Raw genomic sequence first — 27,326 nt, 5'->3', positions numbered from 1 at the left:
CTCTCTTTTAAAAGCGTCAAGAGAATTGGCCTCCACTGCCTTCTGAGGCAGAGAATTCCACAGATTTACAACTCGCTGAGTGAAAAAAAAAATCCTCATCTCCGTTCTAAATGGCCTACCCCTTATTCTTAAACTGTGGCCCCTTGTTCTGGACTCCCCCAACATTGGGAACATGTTTCCTGCCTCTAGCGTGTTCAATCCCTTAATAATCTTATATGTTTCAATAAGATGTCCTCTCATCCTTCTAAATTCCAGTGTATACAAGCGTAGTCGCTCCAGTCTTTCAACATATGACCATCCCCCCATTCCGGGAATTAACCTAGTGAACCTACGCTGCACTCCCTCAATAGCAGGAATGTACTTCCTCAAATTTAGAGACCAAAACTGCACACTCCAGATGTGGTCTCACTAGGGCCCTGTACAACTGCAGAAGGACCTCTTTGCTCCTGTACTCAACTCATTTTTTCAGTCTCTCAATTAGAATGATGCCGCCGAAATGGAATTAGGTCACGTTTTATTTTTTTCTCCCTTCACACTGATGAAGGGAGAAAAAATTTAAAATTGACCCAATTCCAAGGACTTCTAAGTTTTTGATGCACAACTGACACAAAGTTGAATACAAAGTTAGGTCTGAGGATAGACATCAGAAGCTGGAGTAACTCAGCAGGTCAGGCAACATCTCTGGAGAAAAGGAAGGGGTCTATCTTTGTGAGTTACTCCAGCTTTTTGTGTCTATCTTCGGTGTAAACCAGCATCTGCAGTTCCTTCCTACACATAGTTGGATCACATTGGACGTGGCTCAGTTTGCCAGACTCGACTCAATGAAAGACAAACATCACATTCTGCGAGCAAAACACAAAGTGCGGGAGGAACTCAGCGGGTCAGGAAGCATCTGTGGAGGGAATGGACAGGCGACGTTTTGGGTCGAGACCCTTCTTCACACTGATGAAGGGCTCAGATTCCACTTACCGTTACAGTATATTTCCTCTGTAGCCTCTCCAAGTCCTTGCTCTTTCTAAGTTTTGCATTACTATTTCATTTGAAACTTATTTTTCATATTGGTTTTAATAAAACTAGCATAAAATATTAAAGATTTTCTGGAAATTGTCTGCTCTGGCAAATATACTATCTTGATATAGCCAAGCTTGGCATCATGGCCAATATAGCAAAGTTCTATAAGCAGTGGGGTTGCTTCTGTCTACTGCATGAGCTTCTGCCTACACCATTACGCTCCCTAAGAGGAAATTACAATCAATCAGTTTAGGACGCCTGCATTTGCAATCCAACTTTCTGCAAAAGAAATATGCGTGGAAATAATTTACTTATTATTATTCAAGGAAAGATAACTTTCATATATGCATTGATTAATTTTAAACTAGATGTGCTGGAAAGCTAGCAATTGCAAGAGACTGACGAACACCTGAGAGAAGTATGTAAAATTATGAGAAGCATTGATAGGGTGGACAGTCAGAACCATTTTCCCAGGGTGGAAAAATAAATACGAGAGGATATAGCTATAGGGCGGCACGGTGGCGCAGCGGTAGACTTGCTGCCTTAAAGCGCCAGGGTCCCGGGTTTGATCCTGACTAGGGGTGCTGTCTATATGGAGTTTGTACGTTCTCCCCGGGACCTGCATGGATGTTCTCCAGGATCTCAGGTTACCTCCCATACTCCAAAGACATACAGGTTTTAAGGTTAATTGGCTTGGTAAAATTGTAAATTGTCCCTAGTGTGTTAGTGTGCGGGGATCGCTGGTCGTCGCAGACTCGGTGAACTGAAGAACCTGTTTCTGTGGTGCATCTCTAAACTAAACTAGCTATAAAGTGAGAGGGGCAAAGTTTACAGGAGATGTGTGGGGAAAGTAGTTGAAAGACAGGGGTGATTCGTGTCTGGAATGCTGGGAGTAGTGATTGAGGCAAATACAATGGTGGCAGTTAAGAGACTTTTGGATAGGTATATGGATATGGGAGTGCAGGGATATGGATTATGTGCAGGCAGATAAAGGTTGGCCTTGGCATCGTATTTGGCACAGACATTGTGGGCGGAAGGGTCTGTTCTTGTGCTGCACAGTTCTATGTTGGAATCATGAGCGAAAAAACAAACCGCTAGAACAATTCAGTGGGCCAGGCAGCATCTGTGGAGGGAAATGGAAAGACGACATTTGGGTTGGATCCTGCTTCAAACTGGTCGAATCAGTCTGAAGGAGGCTCCTGTCCCAAAATGTCAATTGTCTATTTTCCTCCAAAGATGCTGCTTGACCTGTGGAGTTCCTCCAGCAGTTGTTTTTGGCACAAAGAAAACACCTCAGCTCAGAAGTTACAATCCATAAATAGTGACATTGTTTCACAATTTGCTGATACGCTCTTGATTCAAGAAGCTTAAATCAACATTGGTTGCAGTTATAATTAAGTTGCCAGATCAAAAGCACATTTGCAAACCAAACACAATCCCTTCTTGTCAAGAAAGTTGACAGCCTTGTGATAGAAATCTTGCAGGTATATGTGTGAGGGAGCTTGGAAGAGAGTCAAAATTAACAATTCCCCTTTACCAGCAGTCTCATTTCCTGCCCTTTTGCAGAGTCACCGTTTTCCCAGTGTCAGGACTATGGCATCATGGCAACAGGCCAAAGTCAATAGAGGAGCTGTCTGTGTTCTTGTGAAATGGAAAACTTATCACAGGATGTGAGCACTTGCTGCAAACATTATTCTAATGATTTTTTGTCCTTTTTTGTTTGATGTAACTAAACCACAAAAGAGCTTTTTGCACCCAGGGAAAAAAATTGGTTTCAAAAACTTAAGATGATTGCAACATGAAAACAAAAAAATTCCAATTAAATTCATGAACATCTGAAAATTAACAATTCCCCTTTACCAGCAGTCTCATTTCCTGCCCTTTTGCAGAGTCACCGTTTTCCCAGTGTCAGGACTATGGCATCATGGCAACAGGCCAAAGTCAATAGAGGAGCTGTCTGTGTTCTTGTGAAATGGAAAACTTATCACAGGATGTGAGCACTTGCTGCAAACATTATTCTAATGATTTTTTGTCCTTTTTTGTTTGATGTAACTAAACCACAAAAGAGCTTTTTGCACCCAGGGAAAAAAATTGGTTTCAAAAACTTAAGATGATTGCAACATGAAAACAAAAAAATTCCAATTAAATTCATGAACATCTGAAAATGTTCCAAATGTGCCAAAAATTGTGAAACACTGATAACCAAACTGCAGCAATTTCAGAATTACAACAATTTATTAGCACTGAGCTGTTAGGCAATTCCTAAAACATTCCTTAAATATTGGTACTGTAACCTATTAATATCAGAGATGTAAACGGATCCATTGTCCCCCTATTTCGATGAATAGGTAATTTATCATGCTGAATAACAAATACTGCGGCAGGTTCATATTACGAAAATGCTGTTTAATGTGGGGCAGAGGTTTGGTGACCTGTCTGGAACAGTCACCACTTCAGCTTTGGCAAGCTGCCCATCTCTTCCTCCAGCTTTCACAGGAATTCTCAGCTCAATTTAATGAATCAAAAATAGGCAAGACACGGTGACAAATACTGCGACAGATTCATCCCCATGAATGCTCCAGAACCATGAACAGAAGCAGAAAAAAACAGAAACAGCAGAATATATCGGAACCATGTCGTCACAATCTGAATACCTTTAACATGCATGCAGCTATTATGATAATAAAAGAGCATAATTATAGAAGATAATATTTTCTAACTCTTTAGTCCCAACTGTGCTATCCAAGCTTTAAAACCTACATATAATTCTTGATGACAACCTCCTGAGGATATGTATTTGCATTTTGTCTTCCTACATTCAGCATTGTCCTTTTTCAGGATATTGATTCTATATTAACTATACTTTCAATAAATTTACCAATGAGCACAAAAGCAAGGTTTTAGGCTTGGGGCAATTTTATGTTGTTTGTTAAAATAGGAAACTGAGTAATGTTGTTTACAAATGTAATACAGGAAAAACATTTAAGGAAACATTGTAGTTTCAGAAATTAATTAACTCAATTACAAGCCCAGAAATATCCTTCCTTTCATTTCATATTAGTCTCTCAAACATGACAAACATTCTTCTGTTGGGTACAAAAATATAAAATATTGCCACATGATTAAAAAGTTATTTATCTTACAATTCATGAAGAATTACTTCTTGGCAACTAGCACTTTGCTCCAGACCTAAATGTCTTCTTAACAATATAAATGCCTTTGCACCTATATATTCTAATCTCATCACCTACCAGTACAAGATAAGGCCTTGGAACTCAGTGGTACGTCTACCCGTGGGATTGTGTAACTGACTGTAATTCACAGACACCCAATTTATTAAGCAATTCACCAGCAGTACAAATAAGATTGAGAATTCTGAAACCTAAGTTCTTTACTATCTATCTCAATATCATCTTTAATACCAGCCTGATCATTTTCAGCATTCTCCAGTCCCATGTCATCTTTCTTATCAAATCCAACTTTAAGCTATTAACCAGAATGGAGCAAGTTATCTTAATGCAGTTTCATGAGTCGAAATAACACAGTCTGTTTCATTTGTGGAACAGCAATAGTTGGTCCACTCAGAAACCTTTAACATCTATACAACCCTTTTCAGCAATCATTAATTCCCAAATCTACTCTAAAGAAAGCAACTTCCAGATCTTTACTTTGTTAATGAGTTATGTGAATTGCGGATACTATCAGTAGATGATGGGTAACATTTTATAGGTTCCATGTACATACCTATCTGACAAGTAGAAGATTGCCCCTGATGAACATAGTCCCTATAATTAATTGATTTCATTAAAATGCTTACATAGAATTTTGCAACACATATTTCACATTGACCTATTTCCACGTTCTTACAGCCTGGATCTGTGCTTGGGACGATGATATCATGGCCATTGTGGAAATGTGGTTGCATGAGGGACATGGCTGGCAGCTCAATGGTCCGTGGTCTCATTGTTTCAGATGTGATCGAGCGAGAGGCAAAAAAGGTGGAGATGTGCTCTACTCAGGGAAACTGTCATGGCGGCACTCAGAGAGGACATACTGGAGGGTTTGTTAACTGTGGCAATATGGGTGTAGTTCAAGGGCCTGTCCCACTTAGGCAATTTTAAGGCGACTGCCGCCGACTAGGCTGTCGCCGACAGTTCGCCGGGGTGTCACGGGCATGATCGTGAGGAGTCTTCAAAGAATCGTAGTGGATCTCGGCGCGTCGCTGAGAAATTTTCCGGATAGAAATTTCTCGGCTACGGCTGGCTTGTCGCCAGGTATCGTTGCTTATTGCGGGCGCTGTCGCATGCTGTTCCCAGGTTTGCTAGGTTGTCGCAGATGCATTTAGAAGCACGTAATATTAAATTAAGTAAAGTCATTTGAAGATACCATAAAATACTTGTGTTTAACCAATTTATTTCCCGTCAGGACATTTGACAGGTAGATTGGAGGTGACCGTTTGACGGTCAGGTAAGCGTGGGAATTTTGCAATGTTTATGGCCATCAGCGATTACATTTAAAGTAGGCTCCCAACCCAGATATGCAACCCAGAAACCAGATATGCATCTCCTGTACATTTCCAAAGAAACCCCACATTCCGCACAAAAATCTATTTAACCACGTTTAAAATTAAATTTCTTAATACTGCTATTAGTAAACTGGAAGTCAATTCAGTTTATGCCTTGTTACCGTGAAGCTTGGTTTTCAAGTAACCCGGGCAAGATGTTATATTTCAAAACTCTCAAGTAATTACAGACTTGACAGTGATTTCAGCGAAAATAAGGAAGCATTGATAAGCGTGGGAATTTCGCGATGTTTCCGAAGACGGTGTAATCTCTTAGCCAGGTGCTAGTTTCACAAAAAAAGTAACTTGTATCGACCTGACTCGGCATTGTCATGGTCATTGTCGTAGGGTAAAATAAAATTTTGGCGATCTGCTACGACTTTGACAGTCGCCGGCAGTCGCCTAAAAAATCGCCTAAGTGGACAGGCCCTTTAGAAATACGAAAGATGCAAGAATTCTGATGGGAGCTCCCTCAATAGCAAACGGTTAACACAGGAATAGATACGTAAACAGATTTCTGAAGATGCCAAAGCAACAGGGTTGTCTTAGTGGGTGACTTTAACTTCCCCAATATTGACTGGGAATTGCTCAATGCCAAAGGCTTAGATGGGGCAGAATTTGGGTTTCTTGAAACCCATGAAGGGAATATACTGGTCCTCATGTTGGGAAATGAGCCTGGCCAGGTGACTGGTGTTTCACTGGAAGAGCATTTTGGGCATAGTGATCACAACATAAATTTTAAGATTGTTTTAAATAAGGAGAAGGCTGGACCTTGTGGCAAAGTTCTAATGCATTCTATGCTTGCTTTGAACAGAAGGCAAACAGGCTGATGACATCAGATCCCTCAGACTTGAGTTCCCACGGTCAGTGTGGCGAAGTAAGATCGGCCTTCCTGAGGGTGGACCCACGGAAGCAACTAGCTTGTATGGGACTAACTAGCGGGAGTGTTCATGGATATCTTTAACCTCTCGCTACTCTGTTCTGAGGTAGCCACTGCTACAAGAAGACCACAATCATCCTGGTTACAAAGAAAAGCAAGATCTTATGACTTAAGGACAACCATCCAGTGGCCTTGACATCCACCATCACGAAGTGCTTGAGGCTGATCATGGCACACACTAACTCCAGCCTACCAAGCAGCCTTGATCCACTGTAGTTCGCCTACCGCCACACCAGGTCCATGGCTGATGCCATCTCCCTGGCTCTACACATTTCTGGAACCCATGGATAAGAAGGACTCATACGTTAGACTCCTATTCATCATCTATAGCTCTACTTTCAATGCCATTATCCCAACCAAGGTCATTTTCAAATTTGTGGAAATTGGAGTCAGCACTCCCTTCTGTAACTGGATCTTTGACATCCTGACCAACAGACCGCAATCAGTGAGGATAGGTAACAAATAATCCTCCACGATAATTCTCAATACTGGCACCCTCCAAGGATGCATTCTCAGCCTCCTTCTATACTGCTTATACACTCATGACTATGCAACCAAATACCAATCCAACTCAATCTACAAGTTCGCAGACGACACCATTGTAGTGGGCCGGATTTCTCCTATTTCTCCGGAGATGCTGCCTGACCCGCTGTTACTCCAGCACTTTGTGTCTATCTTTGGACATAAATGTAGACAGGTTGATTATTAAGTTTGCAGATGACACCAAGATTACTGGGCACGCGGACTGTGAGGAAGGCTGTCAAGGTGTACATCAGGAGAAAAGGGAGGAGTATGGCAGGAAGCAAGGAAGGAGTTTAAATTGCATGCAAAAGGCCTGACAGGTAAGGCAAATGAACTTAGGGCATGGAAAGATACAGGAGAATGGGATGTTGTAACTTGGTTACGAAAACCAAGTTGTGACGTAACGGAATAGGATGCTTTCTACTGTGCAGCTGTAGAAATTGCTGAAACTTTGGAAGCTTGCACATTTCCCCAGCCTTCTGAGCAAGGACGGGCATGGATGGGCTTTCTCCTCCATTGTCTCAATTTCACCCTATTCATTACTTCTTCTTCCCACTCCCCTCAGGCAGACGCTACAAAAACATGAAAGCATATACCATCAGATTCAGCAACAGCTTTTCCCCTGCTGCTCTCAAACTACTGAATGGTCTTCTCATAAGTTAATGCTGTTTGCAAAAGAACCAGAGGGGAAAAGAGAACAAATCCAGGATGTGTTGCCTGAAACAGTGGTGGAAGCAAATCTAATATGAACTTACAGGGGAAAATTTATATTGCCATGCCACATGCCAAAAAGCAGAGTTATGGTACAAAAATGGGCCCTTCAGCCCATCTTGTGCATTCCAACCTTTTACCCCACTGATCCCTTCAGCCTGCATTAGGTTCATACTTGTCTATGCCTTGCTTATTCCAGTGCTGGTCTAGATGGGCATGATGATTGACATTGATTCCATGTGCTTAATAGTCCAATTAAGGTTTAACACGTCTTGTAGAGTTGCCACCTTTTATTGTCTATCTGAAGAATGACTCTGACCCGAAACATTGACTATACATTTCCCTCCGCAAATGCTGTCTGATCCACTGAATTTCTTCAGCATTTTGTTTTTTTTGTTAATCATCTGCAGTCTCCGATATCTAAGCGTTTAGATTTTACATCCTGACCTATTAAGGAAAGGATACCATCTGGCCCCTTCACCACCCTGTATACCAGAGTAGCCTCTTTCAGGAAAATATGATTTGATCCCCAGAAATCCTCTGTTCATTAACATTTCTTAGCACCGTACCATTTAGTTAAATGTCCTTCCCATAGGCGAAAGGAAATTTATCAGAAATTTCCATATAGTCAACATGCACAACTGTTGTAGATGCTGGTTTACAAAAAAAAAACAAAGTGCTGGAGTAACTCAGCGGGTCAAGCAACATCCCTGGAGAACAAGGAAAGGTGACATTTCAGGTTGGGACCCTTCTTCAGATTAATTGTAGTGGGGAAGGAGGAGGTTGGAAAAGAGGTGGGGTCGGGAGATAACCTGGCAAGTGATAGGTTCTATACTGTGGAAATGGTGAACGTGTGAATCTCATTCCCACAGGAAGTGATTCCGAAGAAGAGTAGAATTGCCATTAAGAGGAGCAGGATAAACGCTCAAGATAGAAAGAAAATGACATGGTCACAGGGTGAGATTAAAAAAAAGTGGGATGAGGCTTCAGTGCAGTATGGATCTGTTGGGCTGAATGGTTTGTTTTCATGACTATGTATTCTATGTAACTGTAAAAGAAGCACGAATAGTATACCATTTAAAATGGCAAGGATACTTTCAACTCAAGGTCAATAATTTTGTTGTCAATACTTTATTTATCTCAATGATGTAGCTGTTTCCCTTCATCCATGATTGGGTGGTGCTGACACAGAATTCCTGAGACAGTGCTAATGTAGAAAAGTTCCACTTGACAGTTCCCCACGTTCAGTTCAACATGCCCAAATGCACTTTAAGTCTGTGTTGAAAAAAGCTAATCATAGTTTCATTTTGATGATATCCTCCCATATTTTAGTGCTTGTCAGTAGTCATACTGTGCTGAATCACGCCCTTCATCCCAACTCGTCCATGCCGACTTAAGTATCTATTTGAGCTTGTCCCATTTGCCTGCCTATGCCCATATATCCCTCTAAAACTTTCCTATCCTTGCAGTTTTCTACATTGCAACCAGCTCCAGTATGATCACTAAAGGTCGAAACAGTACTGGCTCTTCCAAATAAATGTCAGAAATGCTTTGATGGTTAAATATTATTCCACCCCTCCCCTCTGTAATAATCTCTCCGCGATTCTGAAATGTGAACTACCTAGAGCAGCCACATTACTAAAATACCAACATTACTTTTAAAATCTTCCAAGTTCACAGCAAAGAAAAGTGAACAAATGTTAAGCAAATAATAAAATGCTGAAGGAACTTAAAGTGTCAGGTGTCATCTGCGAAGGAAAATGGATAGACAATGTTTTGGGTCGGGACCGTTCTTCAACCTGATCTATGCTACAAATGTTAATGACCCTCCCAGACCAACATCAATATTGAGGCTCTGGTTAGATTCAGCTGTCTTCATTTGAGTCAGGTATTGTGCAAGTGTATAACATAGCCTGTTGACAGGCCACGTCCTGCACTTGCACAATACCTGACTGTCAAAATAGCCATTTTATTGGAAGCTCTGTCATGGGAAGAGATTACCAGGTGGACAAAGGTAAAGCTTCAAGGATGTGATTGAAGCTTTGTTGAAAAAGTGCAATATCCCCACCGATTCTTGGCCCATGAACAGTGGAGCGACACAGTGGTGCAGAGGTAGAGTTACTGCTTTACAGCGCCAGATATCTGAGTTTGATCCTAACTACAGGTGCCTGTGTGGAGTTTGCACGTTCTCCCTGTGACGGCATGGGTTTTTAGGTGTTCATTTCCTCCCACATGCTAAAGATGTGCATGTTTGTAGGTTAATTGGCTTCTGTAAATTGTCCTTAGTATGTAGGTTAGAATTAGTGCATGGGTGATCATTGATCACAGACACTATGGGCTGAAAGGCCTGATTCCACACTGTATCTCAAAACGAACCTAATCGCACGAGGTATTGAAAATATCAAGGCCGTACAATGAACACAGAAAAATCCTGCATTAACAAAGGAAAGAGAAGACTGCTTCATACACTACCCACCCATGCCGCCCATCCGGTACCACCTTCCTCATCTGTGGAAGAGTTTGCAGTTCCCTCATTTCATAATCCACATGCTAGACTGGAAATAAATTGTAGTCAATCCCGAGGGTCTGCCGAAATGGTCGACCACAATGCAGAACAGTGAAACTGTTAAACCATACATTTCTGACATTCAAAACATTTAAGAGCAACAAAAAAGTTACATAGATAAACAAAAAAAACCCATTAGAATGTAAAAAAATAAAAACATATTATTTATATAAAATGTTAAATTACTTACAATTAATCTCTCTTCCCCATAACTGTTCTTCTCCATTGAAATAAATGGAATCAGATTCATATAGCACAGATACAGGCTGTTCAACCCATCATGTCCATGAAGTATGCATTAGGAGTAATCCCATTTATCAGCACTTGTAATGTATCTGGCGCTTAGACAATGCAAGTGCCCAACTAGATACATCTTAAATGTTGAGAGGATCTCGACCGCTACCACCAACCTCGGCACAAATTATACCTTGACCAACTCTCTTGAGATAGCAAACCCTGAAGTTCATTCAGGCAAACTTCATGAACATACTCTCCAAATACAATCAGCAGGTCCCCTGTCCGATAAGTCGTGTTGATACTCTAGAGCACTGCTACACCACTATCAAGTATGCTTGTGGCTCCAAACCGTGCCCTCATTTTGATCAGTCTGATCATCTGTTGGTACGGCTCCTACCAGGTTGCAGACATAGATTAAAGTTCAAGGCTCCAATGATCTTCAGGACTGTCTCGAGTTGGTGCATTGGAACATGTTAAAGATTCCCATCGAGCCTGGATGAGTATACCTCAGGTTGTGACTGGTTTCTTCGAGAAATGCTTTCCCGACCGGGTCCAACCAAAGACAATTAAGCTTATCCTAACCGGAAACCTTGAATGAACAGGGAGATTCACTCTCTGCTAAATCCTCTCAAGAAAGATGAGCTTGTACTGTATAAGAAGGCCATGTATGACAGTCACAGACCATTAGAGATGACAAGAAAGAATTCCAGAACATGTTGGAGGCTCAATTCAATCAGGTGGATGCCAGGCAACTCTGGCCAGAGCCTGAATAACATTACAGCCCTCAAGCCAAAATCGGGGGCAATTTCTGGCAACAGCTCACCTCTACCAGATGAGCCTAGTGCCTTCTACATCCATTTTAAACAGGCAAACTAAGTTCCACCAAGATTCCCACCCCTTTCTGGTTCTGCCCCATATGTTTCAGCAGCAGGTTAGGTCTATTTTCATGAGGGTAAACTCTCAGGAAACAGCCAGCCCTGGGTGAGTTTTGAAATCGTGCACTAATCAACTGGTCAGTCTCCACTGACATCTTCAACCTCTCTCTTCAACAGTCTGATGTTCCCATCTGCTTCAAGGAAACCTCCATTATTCCAGTACCCAAGAAAAGTAAAGTGATCTGTCACAATGACTACCACCCAGTAGCTCTTACATCAATTATAATGGTCAAGATTGGTAACGACCCACATTTGCGTGCAGGAAAAATAATTCTACAGAAAACACCATTTTCCTTGCACTACATTCAGCTCAGGGTCACCTTGACAATACGAACACCAATGTCAGTGTGTTACACATTGTCCATAGCTCAGCCTTGAACACATAATACTGAATTGGTCATCTCTAAATTCCTGGACCTTGGGGCCTTCATTTGCACTGGCTTCTGGACTTCCTGAACGACAAGTATCATGGTTAGAATTGGTCGCAATATTTCCTTCAACCTGACCCTCAACACTGATATTTCTCAAGGTTGTCAGCTCAGTCTCCTGCTCTTCTCCATGCGCACGGATGGCTGTGTAGCCAGGTACAACCCCAACTTGATAAGCAGAGTATAGGAAAGAAATCAGGAACTGTGTTACATGGTGTCAGGACAACTTAGCCCTAATGTCAGCAAGATGAAAGAAATGATTGTTGAACCATGGAAACGGGGGATTGAATACAACCCTGTCCTCATCAACAGAGCTGTAGAGATTGTTGATAACTTCAAATTTCTAGGCATCCATAGCACTAGCAACCTAATGTGGTGTCTTCACACTGATGTGTTTATCAAGAAGGCGCATTGACCTTTTTGAGGTATCTGTGAAGATTTGGCATGTCCACAAGGATTCCCTCAAGCTTCCAGAGATACACTGTAGAAAGTATTGTAATGGGATACATCTTGGAATGGCAGCAGCTCTGATCTTGATCCCATGGACCTGCAGAGATTGGTGAACACAACCCATTCCATCACAGGGTCATAATTTCCTTCTATTAAATCAATGTTCACAGTGTGTTGCATCAGGAAGTGAGGCATTATTGTCAAGTATGCCTGCCACCCAGGCCATTCCCTTTTCTCTCTATTACCGTCTGAGAGAAGATATAGGAGCTTCTGCTATGAGACTCTTGAACCAATCGCCTATTACACATCCGCTTGCCAGAGGTGCTGCAATGTCCCCTCACTTTCAATGCTCCCTCATTACGTTGTTCCATTATAGTACTTTAGTTTTTTTTGCGCTACTTCAGATGGCATTGCAATCTTTGCACCATTCTGCTGTTTTGCATTCATCGTTGCATTTATTGTGATGATCATTATCATGTAAACTGTGTACTTTATGAGTTTCATGCAAACTAGGATTATAATTACATCCTGATGTTTATTAATAAATTAATCTGAATCCTAAATTATAACACTGACAACACGTTAAAAAATGTACTTCTAGCTCTTAAGCACTTTGACATTGTAAAAGGAAATAGAGTGCAAGTTTCTCTAATTAGATGACAGGCTGGGATGATTCTAAAAATGAGATGGGTTGACGTCATGGAAAGATTTGAATGCAACGGACAAAAAAATTTAAATTATGATATACAGGTAGATGCTAACCATGGAATCACTGGTAACATCATTTATTATATCTTGTAAAATCTTTAGCGCTGAATGAACTAAGGTGACATAAAATCTTCATCATCATAATAACCTACTTACATGTCCTGTCACACCAGTGAGTCTAACATCTGTAGTAGGCAGGCTACTGGAGAGGATTCTTAAGGATGTAAGCAATTTTGGGCACCATATCTGAGGAAGGATGTGCTGACTGGAGAGAATGATTCCAGGAATGAGTAGGTTAATCTATGATGAGCGTTTGTCGGCACTGGGCCTGTACTCGCTGGAGTTTAGAAGAATGAGGGGGGACCTCATTGAAACATACAGAAGAGTGAAAGGCTTGGATAAAGTGGATATGGAGAGGATGTTTCCACTAGTGGGAGAGTCTAGGACTAGAGGTCATAGCCTCAGAATTAAAGGACGTTCTTTTAGGGAGGAGATGAAGAGAAATTTATTTAGTCAGAGGGTGGTAAATCTGTGGAATTATTTGCCACAGAAGGCTGTGGAGGCCAAGTCAGTGGATATTTTTACAGCAGAGATACAGTAGATAGATTCTTGATTAGTACAGATGTCAGAGGTTCTGGGGAGAAGGCAGGCGAATGGGGTTAGGAAGGAGAGATAGATCAGCCATGATTGAATGGCGGAGTAGACCTGATGGGCCGAATGGCCTAATTATTCTCCTATTCCTTATGGCATGATACGATATATATTCATTTGGATAGACAGGGAGGGATTAGGGATAATCAGCATGGTTTTGTACGTGGGAGATCGTGTCTTACAAATTTGATTCTGAAGTAACCAAAAATTCTCCTTTAATGTTAACATAAACTTAGAACACATTGTGTGTCCGAACATGATGCCAAGTCGCATCCTCTGTCTGCATGTGATCCATATCCCTCAAATCCCTGTATATTCATGTGCCTATCTAAAAGTCTCTTAAATACCACCATCTTATTTGCTTCCACCGCCACCCCTGGCAGCGCATTCCAGACACCCACTACTCTTACACATCTATATACTAAAACTCTCGTTTGTTTGTTCCTGAATTCCAGCCAAAACGGTACACGATAGCGCGACAATTTTAGGCCCATCTTACTCACCGTCGTCCCTTTGGTGTTAATGGAAGTTTTATTGAAATCGGTGTTATATTTTTAGTTATTCACATTTTAAAGTTTAAATCTATCTCCTAGTGAGGGAGGGGGGAGGGAGGGAGGGAAGATAAGGGGGGTTGAGGGGGATGGAGTGGGGGGGAAGGGGATGATGGGTGGGGAAGGGGATGGGGGTGGAAGTGGGAGGAGGGGGAGGGGAGGGGGAGGTGGAAGGAGTGGGGAGGGGGAGGAGGGAGGGAGGGGTAGGGGGGAGAGGAGGGGGGAGAGGTGAGGGAGAGGAGAGGGTTTTGCACCAATGCAGGAGAGGTTTGGGCCCAACGGGTCCACTTGGTCTAGTCTCCTTTAAATTCCCCCTCTGACCGCAAAACTATGCCTTGACACTTTGACATTTTCATCTTTGGAAAAAGGTTCCAACTGTCTACCTTATCTATAGCTCCCACAATTTTATATACTTCTATCAGATCTCCCCTCACCTCTGACGCTCCAGCCAAAACAATCCAAGTTTGTTCAACCTGGAAGATTTTAGAGATGGGATGTTAAGACCATGGAAAGATTTGAATGTAAAGGCTGAACATATTTTAATTATGATGCAGATGCGAAAGTTGGAATCATTGGCAACATCAAATTGATAACACACTTGTAAAGCACTTTGAGCTGTTTTCATATATTAAAATGTTATAGAATTGTAAGATGCTGTTTCTCTACTTTATTCAGAAGCTAATTTCATGTACACTTGTTCACTTAGTGTACAATGTATTTCCTGCCACCATTTCTGAATTTGGATTTCAATTGATTGAATTTTTCAACTCATTCTTCCTTTTTCCCCCATCTAGAAACTAAATTAGATTTAATTTGCAATGCAAAAAAAACAATGGCTTGGATTTTGCAAAGCAGAACTGCTGGAATTTGTTCTTGTCAGTGCAGACAAGTTCGGAACTCCCATGTGAATGCAGATGTCCTGAACTTGCTGGCCAAGCTTAATGGTGATTTCATGGCGGCACTTCACTGCTAGACTGTGTGGGACAGAATAGTGGAGCAGGAGCTTGCCGTTTTTATCCCTGGGAATCTCTCACCGATCCTGAAGCAGGATCTGCAAGACCATTCATTTCAATGGAGATTTCAAGGCAACGAGGAAGAAAAATAATAATTTAAATTACATGTGATTTTCATTATTTGGATATATAGTAATGTTTTAAATTGTTTAACATTATTTTATTTCTTAATATTTTATATTTAGATTTATAGACCATTGGGATCTCTTATGGGGTAGGGGTGACCTGTACAAAAGGGACAGGTTACACCTTAACTGGAGAGGGACCAACATTCTGGCAGGCAGGTTTGCTAGTGCTATACGTGTGGGTTTAAACTAAATAGTGGGGGAGAGGGGTTGACAAATTGGAAATATAAAGATGGAGTTAAAGGGGAAGTGATTACAGGAAAAGTTGCAAAAGACTCCCGAATTAATGGGAAGGAAAGTTTGAGAAGGGATAAGAGAGTAAGGTCAGGGCCAATGGTGTGAGAGGGGAAGTGAATACCGAGGTTAAAGTGTTGTATTTGAATGCGCGAAGTATAAAAAATAAAGTGGATGAGCTTGAGGCTCAGTTAGATATTGGCAAGTATGATGTTGTGGGAATTACAGAGACATGGCTGCAAGAGGACCAGGGCTGGGAGCTGAATATTCAGGGGTACACAACGTATAGAAAAGACAGACAGGTGGGCAGAGGGGGTGGGGTCGCGCTGTTAGTAAGGAATGATATTCAGTCCCTTGCAAGGGGTGACATAGAATCAGGAGATGTAGAATCAGTATGGACAGAAATGAGGAATTGTAAGGGTAAAAAGACCCAAATGGGAGTTATCTACAGGCCCCCAATAAGTAGCCTGGATATAGGGTGCATGTTGAATCAAGAATTAAAATTGGCATGTCGCAAAGGTAATGCTATGGTGCTTATGGGAGATTTCAACATGCAGGTAGACTGGGAAAATCAGCTTGGTAATGGTCCTCAAGAAAGGTAGTTTGTGGAGTGCCTCCGAGATGGATTCTTAGAGCAGCTTGTACTGGAGCTTACCAGGGAGAAGGCAATTCTGGATTTAGTGTTGTGTAATGAACCAGATTTGATAAGGGAACTCAAGGTAAAAGAGCCATTAGGAGGTAGAGATCATAATATGATCAGTTTTAATCTACAATTTGAGAGGGAGAAAGGAAAATCGGAAGTGTCAGTATTGCAGTTGAGCATGGGGGACTATGGAGGCATGAGAGAGGAGCTGGCCAGAGTTGACTGGAAAGATACCATAGCAAGGAAGACGGTGGAACAACAATGGCAGGTATTTTGGGGAATAATACACAAGGTGCAGGATCAGTTGACAAGGGAAGTCAAGGACAGTATAACAATAAAGGAGAAGTATAACATAGCAAAGATGAGCGGAAAGCCAGAGGATTGGAACTCTTTTAAAGAGCAACAGAAGATAACTAAAAAGATAATACTGGGAGAAAAGATGAGGTACGAAGGTAAGCTAGCCAAGAATATAAAGGATAGTAAAAGCTTCTTTAGGTATGTGAAGAGGAAAAAAATAGTTAAGACAAATGTGAGTCCCTTGAAGACAAAAGCAGGTGAATTTATTAAGGGGAACAAGGAAATGGCAGACGAGTTGTACAGGTACTTTGGATCTGTCTTCACTAAGGAAGACACCAACAATCTCCCAGAAGTACTAGTGGACAGAGGTCCTAGGGTGACGGAGGAACTGAAGGAAATTCACATCAGGCAGGACATGGTGTTGGGTAGACTGATGGGACTGAAGGCCGATAAATCCCCAGGCCCTGATGGTCTGCATCCCAAGGTACTTAAGGAAGTGGAGGCCATTTCTCTGAATGCATTCAAGAGAGCGCTAGATAGATCTCTTAAGGATAGCGGAGTCAGGGGGTATGGGGTATGGGGAGAAGGCAGGAACGGGGTACTGATTGAGAATGATCAGTCATGATCACATTGAATGGCGGTGCTGGCTCGAAGGGCCGAATGGCCTCCTCCTGCACCTATTGTCTATTGTCTATTGAAGGTTAAGAATCAAAAGCATCTCAGCTATAGCTATAACTATATTTGCCAAGATATGTATCCCCAAGTGCTAACATTAAGCATGCCACAGTCATGACAACACAGTATTATAATGCCTCTAGCATTCAGTCCATAATTGAGTGAAATGTATCTTGTTATTTCCACAAGACATGGGATACTATTCAGTTCATTGAGTCTATACCCGTTTAGTTTCGAGATACAGCAGGAAACAGGCCCTTCGGCCCACACCGACCATCAGTCCACTGAGTCCACACCAACCTGTGCACACTAGTTCTAGGGTATCCCACTTTCTCATCCATCCTCTACACACTAAGACCAGTTTGCTGAGGCCCATTAACATACAAACCTTTACGTCTTTGGGATGTGGGAGGAAACTGGAGCACTCGGAAGAAACCCACGTGGCCACAGAGAGAACGTGCGAACACCACACAGACAGCACATCAGGATCGAATCAGGGTCTCTGGTCCTGTGATGCAGCGGCTCTACCACTGCACCACTGTGTCTCAGAGTAATCCCAGCAATCTTATTCCCCACTTACTCTCCTGTAAGTGATCCCATCATTTACCCCCTTATTCTTCTATCATGTCGCTTTCACCCAGCACTTGGGATGTGGGAAGACATCAGCGGCAGTACGAACAGTTGCAAGGACAACAAGCCAACTCTACACAGACAGCACCAGATGCCATGATTGAATACAATACGGTCGTCGGAGCTGTGAGGCAGCTGCACTTTAGGTTTTAGAGATACAACGTGAAAACAGGCCCCTTGGCCCAACAAGTCCACACCGACCAACAATCACCCATACGCAAGTACATCTATGGAGTGTGGGAGTAAAGCGGAGCACCTGGAGAAAACCTACGCGGTCACAGGGAGAACGTACAAATTCGATTTAGACAGCACCCGTAGTCTGGATTGAACCCAGGTCTCTGGCGCTCTAAGGCAAGCAACCCTACCGTGGTGCCACTATGCAACCCCAGAAACAGTGCTCCGAGAACTATATTAAAAGTAGCCAGTTATCCTAACAACTATGAGAAATGCTGACAGTATTCTGATTTATTATTGATTATCATCCTTTCATTTTAATGAGAAATATTGAAAGGTGAGAAGCAGGATACTGAGAGGCCATAAATAAATGAAACAATTTGTCTGATAAAGACAAGTAGCAGATAGTTGCTTCACTTTTTTCATTGAATTTTTAAATTATGGCCTAGAAATTTTGAGTGGTCATTTTTTATGCCAGAGGAAATTTCCGATTCATTTTTTAAGCCTTCAGCTTTATTTTCATTGTGTTATGTTGAGCTTCAGAAATTAGCTGGTGCTCATTAACGATCAGACTACTGAAGAAGGGTCTCGACCCGAAATGTCACCCATTCCTTCTCTCCTGAGATGCTGCCTGCCTGACCTGCTGAGTTACTCCAGCATTTTGTGAATAAAAGACAGACTGCTGTGAACTAATGCCCCAATCCGTATAGGGCCATGAAAACCCCATCACATTGTTTCAGGTATGGCCACTTAAAGTCTATTTTTGGCTTTAATATTATGGCTCATAATTAATGTGCATTTTCTGTTTGCCACAGTGGAACGTACTTGCCCATTTAACAGTCTGGAAACAGACGAATGGCAGATATCTGCATCATCATAGACACCAACGTAACATTTAGTATATTATGAAGCACTTCCTGACAGCAGGTAAATGGTCTCCATTACTTTTACTCGTCTGTAACAAGTATGATCTGTGCAAATTTATACTTAGATTTTTTTTTCAATGCATACACTGTATATCAAGTGACAAATGAAAATACATCTTCCTATAATATTTTGATGATGATAATTGCCACATAAGTATAAACATTTACTTAGATTAAAGTGAGCGTGGTCTTCATACATCTGCTGCTGATAATTTACCAGTGACCTACCTGTAAACTGTTATGTGTGAAAACAGGAACTTACTGGAACTAAGGCATTATTTTCACGCAGGCATGCCGTCTGAAGTTCTGATTTAAGAGCCTCAATGTGTTTTTGATGTGAAGCAATTTCTGCTTCCAGAGCGGTAACCCTGGAGTTAGCCAGCTGGTAAATGTCCGTAAAAGTCTGGGTTAAGTTCTAGCAAAACAGAAAAAATAAGGTAATTATCAATTATGACTAAGCTTGTTCAGAAACATTTCACAGAGCATTGGGTATACCATATTGAAATGACAGGTTTTGGTAAACAATTCCACACTGAACTAATATTTTAAATAACACTGCTTTGTTAATATCCGTCATATTTATCATATTACTGTTCTCATAAACAATTCGCCCTACATTTTCACCATACTGCTCTTCTGGTATTCAACGCGCAATGTAATATAAATCGTGGAAATGTCAGGAGTCAAGATCGTATAACACTTTGATAAAGAAACTCTTTTAACCAAGTCTTATATGGACAGTGAAATATATAGTAGGTCTAAATATTTTAACACTGTATATTACATTCTTCATAAAGCATATCTCAAGATAATTTATTCAGGATCATTTATGGAGCTTAGTAAATTACTGGCTTTGCAATGATACTCAGTTCTCAGTGTATTCTCTGACTGCACTAGAATATAACAGGAAATACAATTCCCTTCATGTGTATCTTGGAAAACTACAGTCTCAATTGCATAATAATGAACAGACAAGATAATAAAGTTAATTGTAGAAGTGAGGCAAAATGGTACGAAAGTGTTGGTAACTTTATATTCACTCAGATTGCTCAAATATTGTGGGGATTAGTGGAGCTCTTTGTAACAAGTGAACAATACTTTGCTCTTCAATGAATCGCTTTCTCTTTAGAGGTCAATAAAGAGAATAATTAAAGAATGTGGTAGTAATTCAAATTTAATCTCGGATCACAAACTTGATAGACTTGGTCATAGGAATTCCTCCTGTGGAGAACATTTTTTGTCCATTATCACACCATCACACCATGAATGCAAGAAAAAAAGTCGGCAAGGGCCATATGGAATAACTAATAAATAGCTGAAGCATCTTAAAAATATGATCTTTCAGATAATGATTTTAATCAGTTACATGGTCAGCTAAACAGGAGATCAGCATTTAGAATGCTAGTCATAGGCTTCTGTGGATATTGGACTTCATTCAAGTCCAAACCAATACTTGACCCGCAGTAAGACCACTGCTAGGTCCGGACACTATTCTAACATAAAAGTATGGAATCATGGAATGATGCAGCGCAATCAGCCACTCAGTCCATTAGTCTGTGAAGCTATTCAAGGGATTCTATCCTCTTGCGCTTAGTTTTAGTTTTAGAGATACAGCATGGAAACAGGTCCTTTGGTCCACCGAGGCCCAGGCGATCATCAATCACCCATTCACATAAGTTGCATGTTATCCTGCTTTCATAATCTTTCCTATCAGATTATGAAATCTGATAAGAAAGGAAGGTGATAAGTGGCACCCAATAAGGGTGGGGGGGGGGGGTGGGGGGGAGGTCAGATGAGAACAGTAGGTGGAAGAGATAGAGATGGAGATAGGCTGTGGGCTAAGTGTGAGGGTGATAGGCAGATAGCACCAGTTGGGGGAGGTGGAAGAATGAAACTGGATAACAATGAGCTGGTGGTTGATTAGAAGATGATATGTGAGAGAACCTGGTGGATCTGGAGAAAGAAAGGAACAGATGGGTTCAAGATGGGTTACTTGAAACTGGAGCGTTAAACGTTCATACCATTAGATTGTGAATACACAGGCTGAATATGAGGTGCTGTTCCTCAAGTTTGCATTTGGCTTCACCCTGGCAGGTCAAATCTGAGGACAGTCAGGTGGGTGTAGGAAAGGGGATGGGACGTCAACTGCCTTGCAACCGGAAGCTTAAGACAGCTATTGTAAACAGAGCGCAGGTGCTCGACAAATCATTCGCCTAGTTTACAGTGAGGAAGTAGGTGTAGGGGAGAGCCTGGGGATGGGATGGATTGTTGTTAATCCATACCCAGGTCTTTTGAACTAATACCATCTCTTTTAAAATGTCATTATTTAGCTTATATTACATCTCATTCTTTCTATCAAAACAGAACTTCAGTTCCTCTGCATTAATACATTATCACCTATCCCACAGCCAACAATGGCCTATTGTGTGCCCCACATTTCCTTGATTATCATTGGTTTTTGCAGATCTTCCATTCATTTGTCCTAAGTACCGTCTATATCTCTCATTCCCTTTTCCCCTGAGTCTGAAGAAGGGTCTCGACCTGAAACATCACCTATTCCTTTTCTCCAGAGATGCTGCCTGAACCGCTGAGTTACTCCAGATTTTTGTTCTGAGTTCTGCATCATCAGTAACCTTTGCAATGATGTTCTATGTACCCAGGTTGAGGGCATGAAACGAAAACGAGAAATTAAAACATATGGTAGCAAAAGTCTGATAGTCATTTTTTCTTACAGCCCTTTATAGACTATATCGTACACCTCAGTCATAACCAGTGCTTATGTAAATACTTGTCAGAATGGAACACTGTCTGGGACAGTGTTCACGGTTTTCAAGTTCTTTGTACATCCTGAAGATTCTGTGCTCAAGGGTATAAATCGGGTTATATGGCAGTAAATGTCATATGCCTACTCAAAACATTTAGCTAACAAGCATATCTTTGTATTTTCACTGTAAATTCAACCCACATTTTGCTCAATTGCCTGTTTGAAGGGTTTCCTCCCTGAAGGCACACTGAAGTTAATGAGATGATGACTGCAAAGTCTGACTAATCGGATCAATGGGAGACCCATACTGGCACCTTGCAGACATGCACAAGACACAATGTCAGCATTTGCTATAACAGGGAAGTAAGACTGAAGTTTCACAAAGGATGACTGAGGACGACTCCGAAGATTGATTGCCAACGGCAAAGGGTAAGGTTGTTGGGTTCTAAGAGTGACTGGTCAACGATGGCCAGACTCGGCTCTAGGAATGACTGACTACTGATATTAGATCAAAGGGTAGCCAGGTATTTAGCTGAAGATGATCAAGGACATGGTAGATAGATGCTAACTGTATCTCATAGTCAGAGGGTGGTGAATCTGTGAAATTCATTGCCACAGAAGGCTGTGCTGACCAAGTCAATGGATGTTTTTAAGGCAGAAATTGATAGATCCTTGATTAGTATGGTGTCAGGGGTTATGAAGGCAGGAGAAGGGGGTTGAGAGGGAAAGATAGATCATGATTGAATGTTGAAGTAGACTTGATGGGCCGAATGGCCTAATTCTGCTCCTATCACTTATGAACATGAACTAAACTTGTTACTGATGCTCAAGGAATAGGTCACTGGGTGTTGCAAGTGCTTTAACCACAATATATCACGAATAAAATAGCAAATTCTGGAAAAATTCAGCAAGTTGGGCAGTATCTGTAGAAAGAGGAATAGTCCTAAACTGTTTTTGATTCCGTTAATTGCACGTTGAGCGTAAATGGCTATTGAAAGCTGAGAACTAGCTGCAGATTGGCTGATTGATGCTAAGTGTGACTGGTTATAGAGCTAACCCACACACAAATAATGGCTTGTTGTTTGTGCTCGAGTATGATTGGTTACTAATGCCTGGGACTAATATAATGGGGACTAAGAGACTAATCACTGATGTACAGCTACCAGGGTGCCAAATATAACTGGCTACAAATGATCAAGGACTAATTTCAGGGTAATACCTGGTTACTGATAGATAAAGACCAATTAGAATTATAGAGCCATACAGCACGGAAATAGGTCCTTCGGCCCAATTGGTCCATACCGACCAAGTTCCCCACCTAAGCGAGTCCCATTTACCCAGTTTGGTCCACATCCATCTCAACCTTTCCTATCCATGTATCTGCCCAAGTGTCTTTTTAATGCTGTTGTAGTACCTAACTCTACTGTACCCACCACTCTCGGAGTGAAAAAGTTGTCCCTCAGCTTCTTATTAAATCTTGTCCCCTCTCACTGTAAACCTATGTCCTCTGGTTCTTGGTTCCCCTACCCTGGGAAAAGACTGCGCATTAACTTATGTATTCCCTTCATGAATTTGTGCACCTTTATAAAATCAGCCCTCAGCCTCCTGCACTCCAAGGAATAGTCCTAGCCTGGCAGCATCCTCCTAAATCTTCTCTGCACTCTTTCCAGCTTAATGACCCTTGAACATAATACTCCAAATGCGGCCTCACCAACATATTGCACATATGCAACATAACATCCCAACTTCTATACACTCCACCACTTTCTTTCCTCCCCTTCCCTCTGTCCCACTTGGACCTATTTCTCCCCTTCCCATCCACCTACATTCCGTCCTCAAGCTTCACAATTCTCAACTCCTCAATCTTTTTGTCTCATACCTTCTGTCTTTTCATCACTGGCCTTTTGTCTAACCATCAAAAAACCACTTCATCTGTGAACAGCTATCACTTGCCAGGCTTGACCTGCCCCATCTCTCCTAATTTCCTTCCATCCCTCCACCACAATCAGTCTTAAGAAAGGTCCGGACTCAAAACGTCATCCTCAGGGATGCTGCCTGTCCCGCTGAGTTTTGTATCTTTGTGTGTTTTTCTCTATACTCAATACCCTGATTGATGAAGGCCAATGTACCTAAACCCTTCATTACCACCATATCTATCTATTCGTAATGCAACTTTCAGGGAACTACGTATGTACTTGTGCTTCTCGAACCTTCCCCTCTACTACATTCCCCAGAGCCCTACCAATCACTGTGAAGGTCTTGTCCTGCTTTGACTTCCTAAAATACAACACCTCGCATTTATCTGCATTAAACTCCATTAGCCATTCCTCAGCCCACTTGCTTGGTTAATTAAAACCCTGCTATAATCTTTCATAAATCATTTTCACCATCTACGTATCACCTACTTTAGTGTCATCTGTAAACTAACTAATCATGCCTTGTACATTCTCATTCAAATTGCTGGTATAACCACAAATGGACCCAGCACTGGTCACCGAGGCACACCATTAGTCACTAGAGCGTGCCCCTTGTTACAGACACCCCTGCCACATGGAAAGATTTCTCACTATCCACCCCATTTATGCCCTTCATCGTTTTATATAACTCTATCAGGCCCTCCCTCAGCCTCCTCCCCTTCAAGGAAAATAAACCCCATCTATCCAATCTCCGCTCACAGATGCATCCCACACATCCTGGTGATCTCTTTGTACCCATTCCAGTACAATCACATCCTTTCTGTCATTATTACTACTAACCTTAATAATATTTTACATAGATGCCCATAACTCCCTCCTTTTATTTTCTATGCCTCAGCTAAATAGGGCAAGTATTAAGGCAAGGCTTACCAACCATCTTGTCTACCGATACTATTGCTATCAAGACTTGTACATGTTCCTCTGTTCCTTTGTACATCTGAATGTCTTACCATTCATTATTCATATCCTAGTTGTATTAATCCAATCAAAAGCATCACTTCACATTTTTCAAGATTAAATTCTATCCAATGGACCCCTCAAAAAAAGCAGTCATCTATGTATGGAGCCGCAGGAGATGGGCAAAATTCTCAATAAATATTTCGCCTCTGTTTCCATCGCAGAGAACGACATGAAGACTAAAGAACTTGGTAAAGTTAATGGTGATGACATCCGTATTACAGTCGAGGAGGTGCTGGATATCATAGAACATATGAAGGTACATAAATAGCTTGAGCCTGTTCAGATATATCCAAGGACACTGTGGAAAGCTAGAGAAGAAATTGCAGGAGTGCTGGCTTGAATATATATGAATCATCGCTAGAATTGAGATGCTGGCAGATTAGGGTGGCTAATGTCATGGTTCTATTTAAGAAGGGCTGTGAAGAAAAATCTGAGAGCTATAGACCAGTAAGCCAAACATCTGTGTATGAGAGTAACTGGAGAGGACTCTGAAGGATAATATATACATGTATTTTGAAAGACAGCGGTTGATTAGGAATAATCAGCATGGTTTTGTGAATGGGAGATTGTGTCACGTGATTTTGATTGTTTTCTGAAGAAGTAATCAAGAGGGTTGATGAGGGAAGAGCCGTGGATGAAGTATATATAAATTTCAGCAAGACCTTTGAAAAGATTCCGCATGGTAGGCTGCTTGGGAAGGTTGGATTGTATGGGATCCAGGGAGAGCTAGCTAGTTGGACACAGAGTGTGTAGGAAACAACTGCAGATGGTGGTTTAAATTGAAGGTAGACACAAAATGCTAGAATAACTCAGCGAGACAGGCAGCATCTCTGGAGAGAAGGAATGGTGATGTTTCGGGTCGAGACCCTTCTTCAGACTGAAGACCTTTGAAAGACTGGAGACTTTCTTCAGATTGAAGAAGGGTCTCGACCCAAAACATCACCCATTCCTTCTCTCCAGAGATGCTGCCTGTCCCGTTGAGTTACTCCAGCATTTTGTGTCTAACTGGATACAGAATTGGCTGCATGACAGAAAGCAGTGGATATTGATGGAAGGTTATTTTTTGGACTGGAGGCCTGTGACTAGTGGTGTATCTCAGGAATTGGTGCTGGACCCATTGCTATTTGTCATCTATATCAACGATTTGGCTGAGAATATACAAAGCATTGATTGACACAGCATGGAAGCAGGCCCTTTGACCTACCAAGTCCACGCTGACCATTTATTACCTGTTTACACTAGTTCTACGTTATTCCACTTTTGCATTCACTCCCTACACACTAGCAATTAACAGAGCCCAATTAACCCATAAGCCCGCATGTCTTTGGGATGTGGCAGGAAAATGGAGCAACCAGAGGAAATCTACATGGTCACAAGGAGAACATGCAAACTCCATAAAGACAGCACTTGAGGTCAGGATCAAACTTGGGTATCTGGCACTGTGTTGGCAGCTCTACCAGCTGCGCTACTGTGCCACCCATGATTAGTAAATTTACAGATTATTCTAAATTAGGTCCCATCATGGACAATGAAGAAGATTATCAAGATTTACACCAGGATCTTGATCAACTAGGCAAATAGGCTGAGAAGTGGTTAATTGAATTTAATTCAGATGTGTGAAGTGTTGAATTTTGGTAAGTCAAACCAGGCAGGATAGGACCTTCATAGTGAATGGTACGACCTAGGGGAGTGTTGTAGAACAGAGGGAATCAAGACTAGAAGTACATAGCTCCACGAAAGTGGCAACGCAGGTAGATAGGGTGGTGAAGAAGGCTTTTGGCATGCTGGCCTTTATCTGCAAGTGAATCTAGTATAGAAAATGGGATATTATGTTACAGTTTGTACAAGTCTTGCGGGATCGCACTTGAACTTTTACAATTGACCTTTAACAAGAAGTTAATGAAAATGTGTCATTTGCAGTATCTCTACTTAATCCACTTTTGAATGAAGGGGAGCACTTAAACAAAGATGATCAAAAGATGAATAGATTCCGTCAGTATATTACACTTGCTTAAATATACTGATGGCTGCAAATCTGGTCAAAAAGGTGCAAAGGTCTGTAAATGTGGGGCTTAAGCAGTTTAAATTAATAAACTGTTAAAACTGCAAAAAATTGACAACTTTTGTTTATTGGTGATTGTTGCTAAAAATTCTAATCCCCCCAAGGGCATGCATTAGGCTAATGATTAGTTCAATCACTGATGCTTTAATGCAAACTGCAGTCACACTTCAAGACCAAGGTAGTCGGCTGAAGGCAGACTCAGGAGAATTGGGAACTGGAGTACCAGAGCATGGCCTGGTTGGGTTGTAGACAAATACTAATCCAACTAAAATTTAAAAGTTAGACACAAAGTGCTGGAGTACCTCAGTTGGTCTGGCAGCATCTCTGGAGAAAACAGGTGGGTGAAGCTTCGAGTCGGGACCCTTCTTTAGACTGAAGGGTCTCAAGAAGGGTCCTGACCCGAAAGGTTGCTAAAACCTTTTCTCCAGACATGCAGCCTGACCCGCTGAGTTACTCCAGCACTTTACGTCTATCTTTGGTCTCAGCCAGTATCTGCAGTTCTTTATTTCTTCAAATTACAAGTTTGCATATGACACGACCATAGTGGGCCGGACATCAAATAATGACGAGATGAAG

At 41.6% G+C, this 27,326-nt stretch overlaps 1 protein-coding gene across 6 annotated transcripts in view; it reads right to left on the bottom strand.

Annotated features, from left to right (window-relative positions):
- ccdc171 (coiled-coil domain containing 171) overlaps positions 1 to 27,326 on the bottom strand; it is a 240,743-nt gene that overhangs the window by 22,642 nt on the left and 190,775 nt on the right. For all 6 annotated transcript variants that reach the window (XM_078394873.1, XM_078394872.1, XM_078394874.1 and 3 more), the window contains one exon: positions 19,251 to 19,403. In XM_078394873.1, coding sequence (XP_078250999.1) covers positions 19,251 to 19,403 — 153 coding nt within the window. The remainder of the gene's footprint in view (positions 1 to 19,250; positions 19,404 to 27,326) is intronic.

This window comes from Rhinoraja longicauda, chromosome 3 (assembly GCF_053455715.1).
Source record: "Rhinoraja longicauda isolate Sanriku21f chromosome 3, sRhiLon1.1, whole genome shotgun sequence".
NCBI lineage: Eukaryota > Metazoa > Chordata > Chondrichthyes > Rajiformes > Arhynchobatidae > Rhinoraja > Rhinoraja longicauda.
Note: the sequence above shows the minus strand (reverse complement) of the source record. Positions and strands in the feature narration are given on the sequence as shown.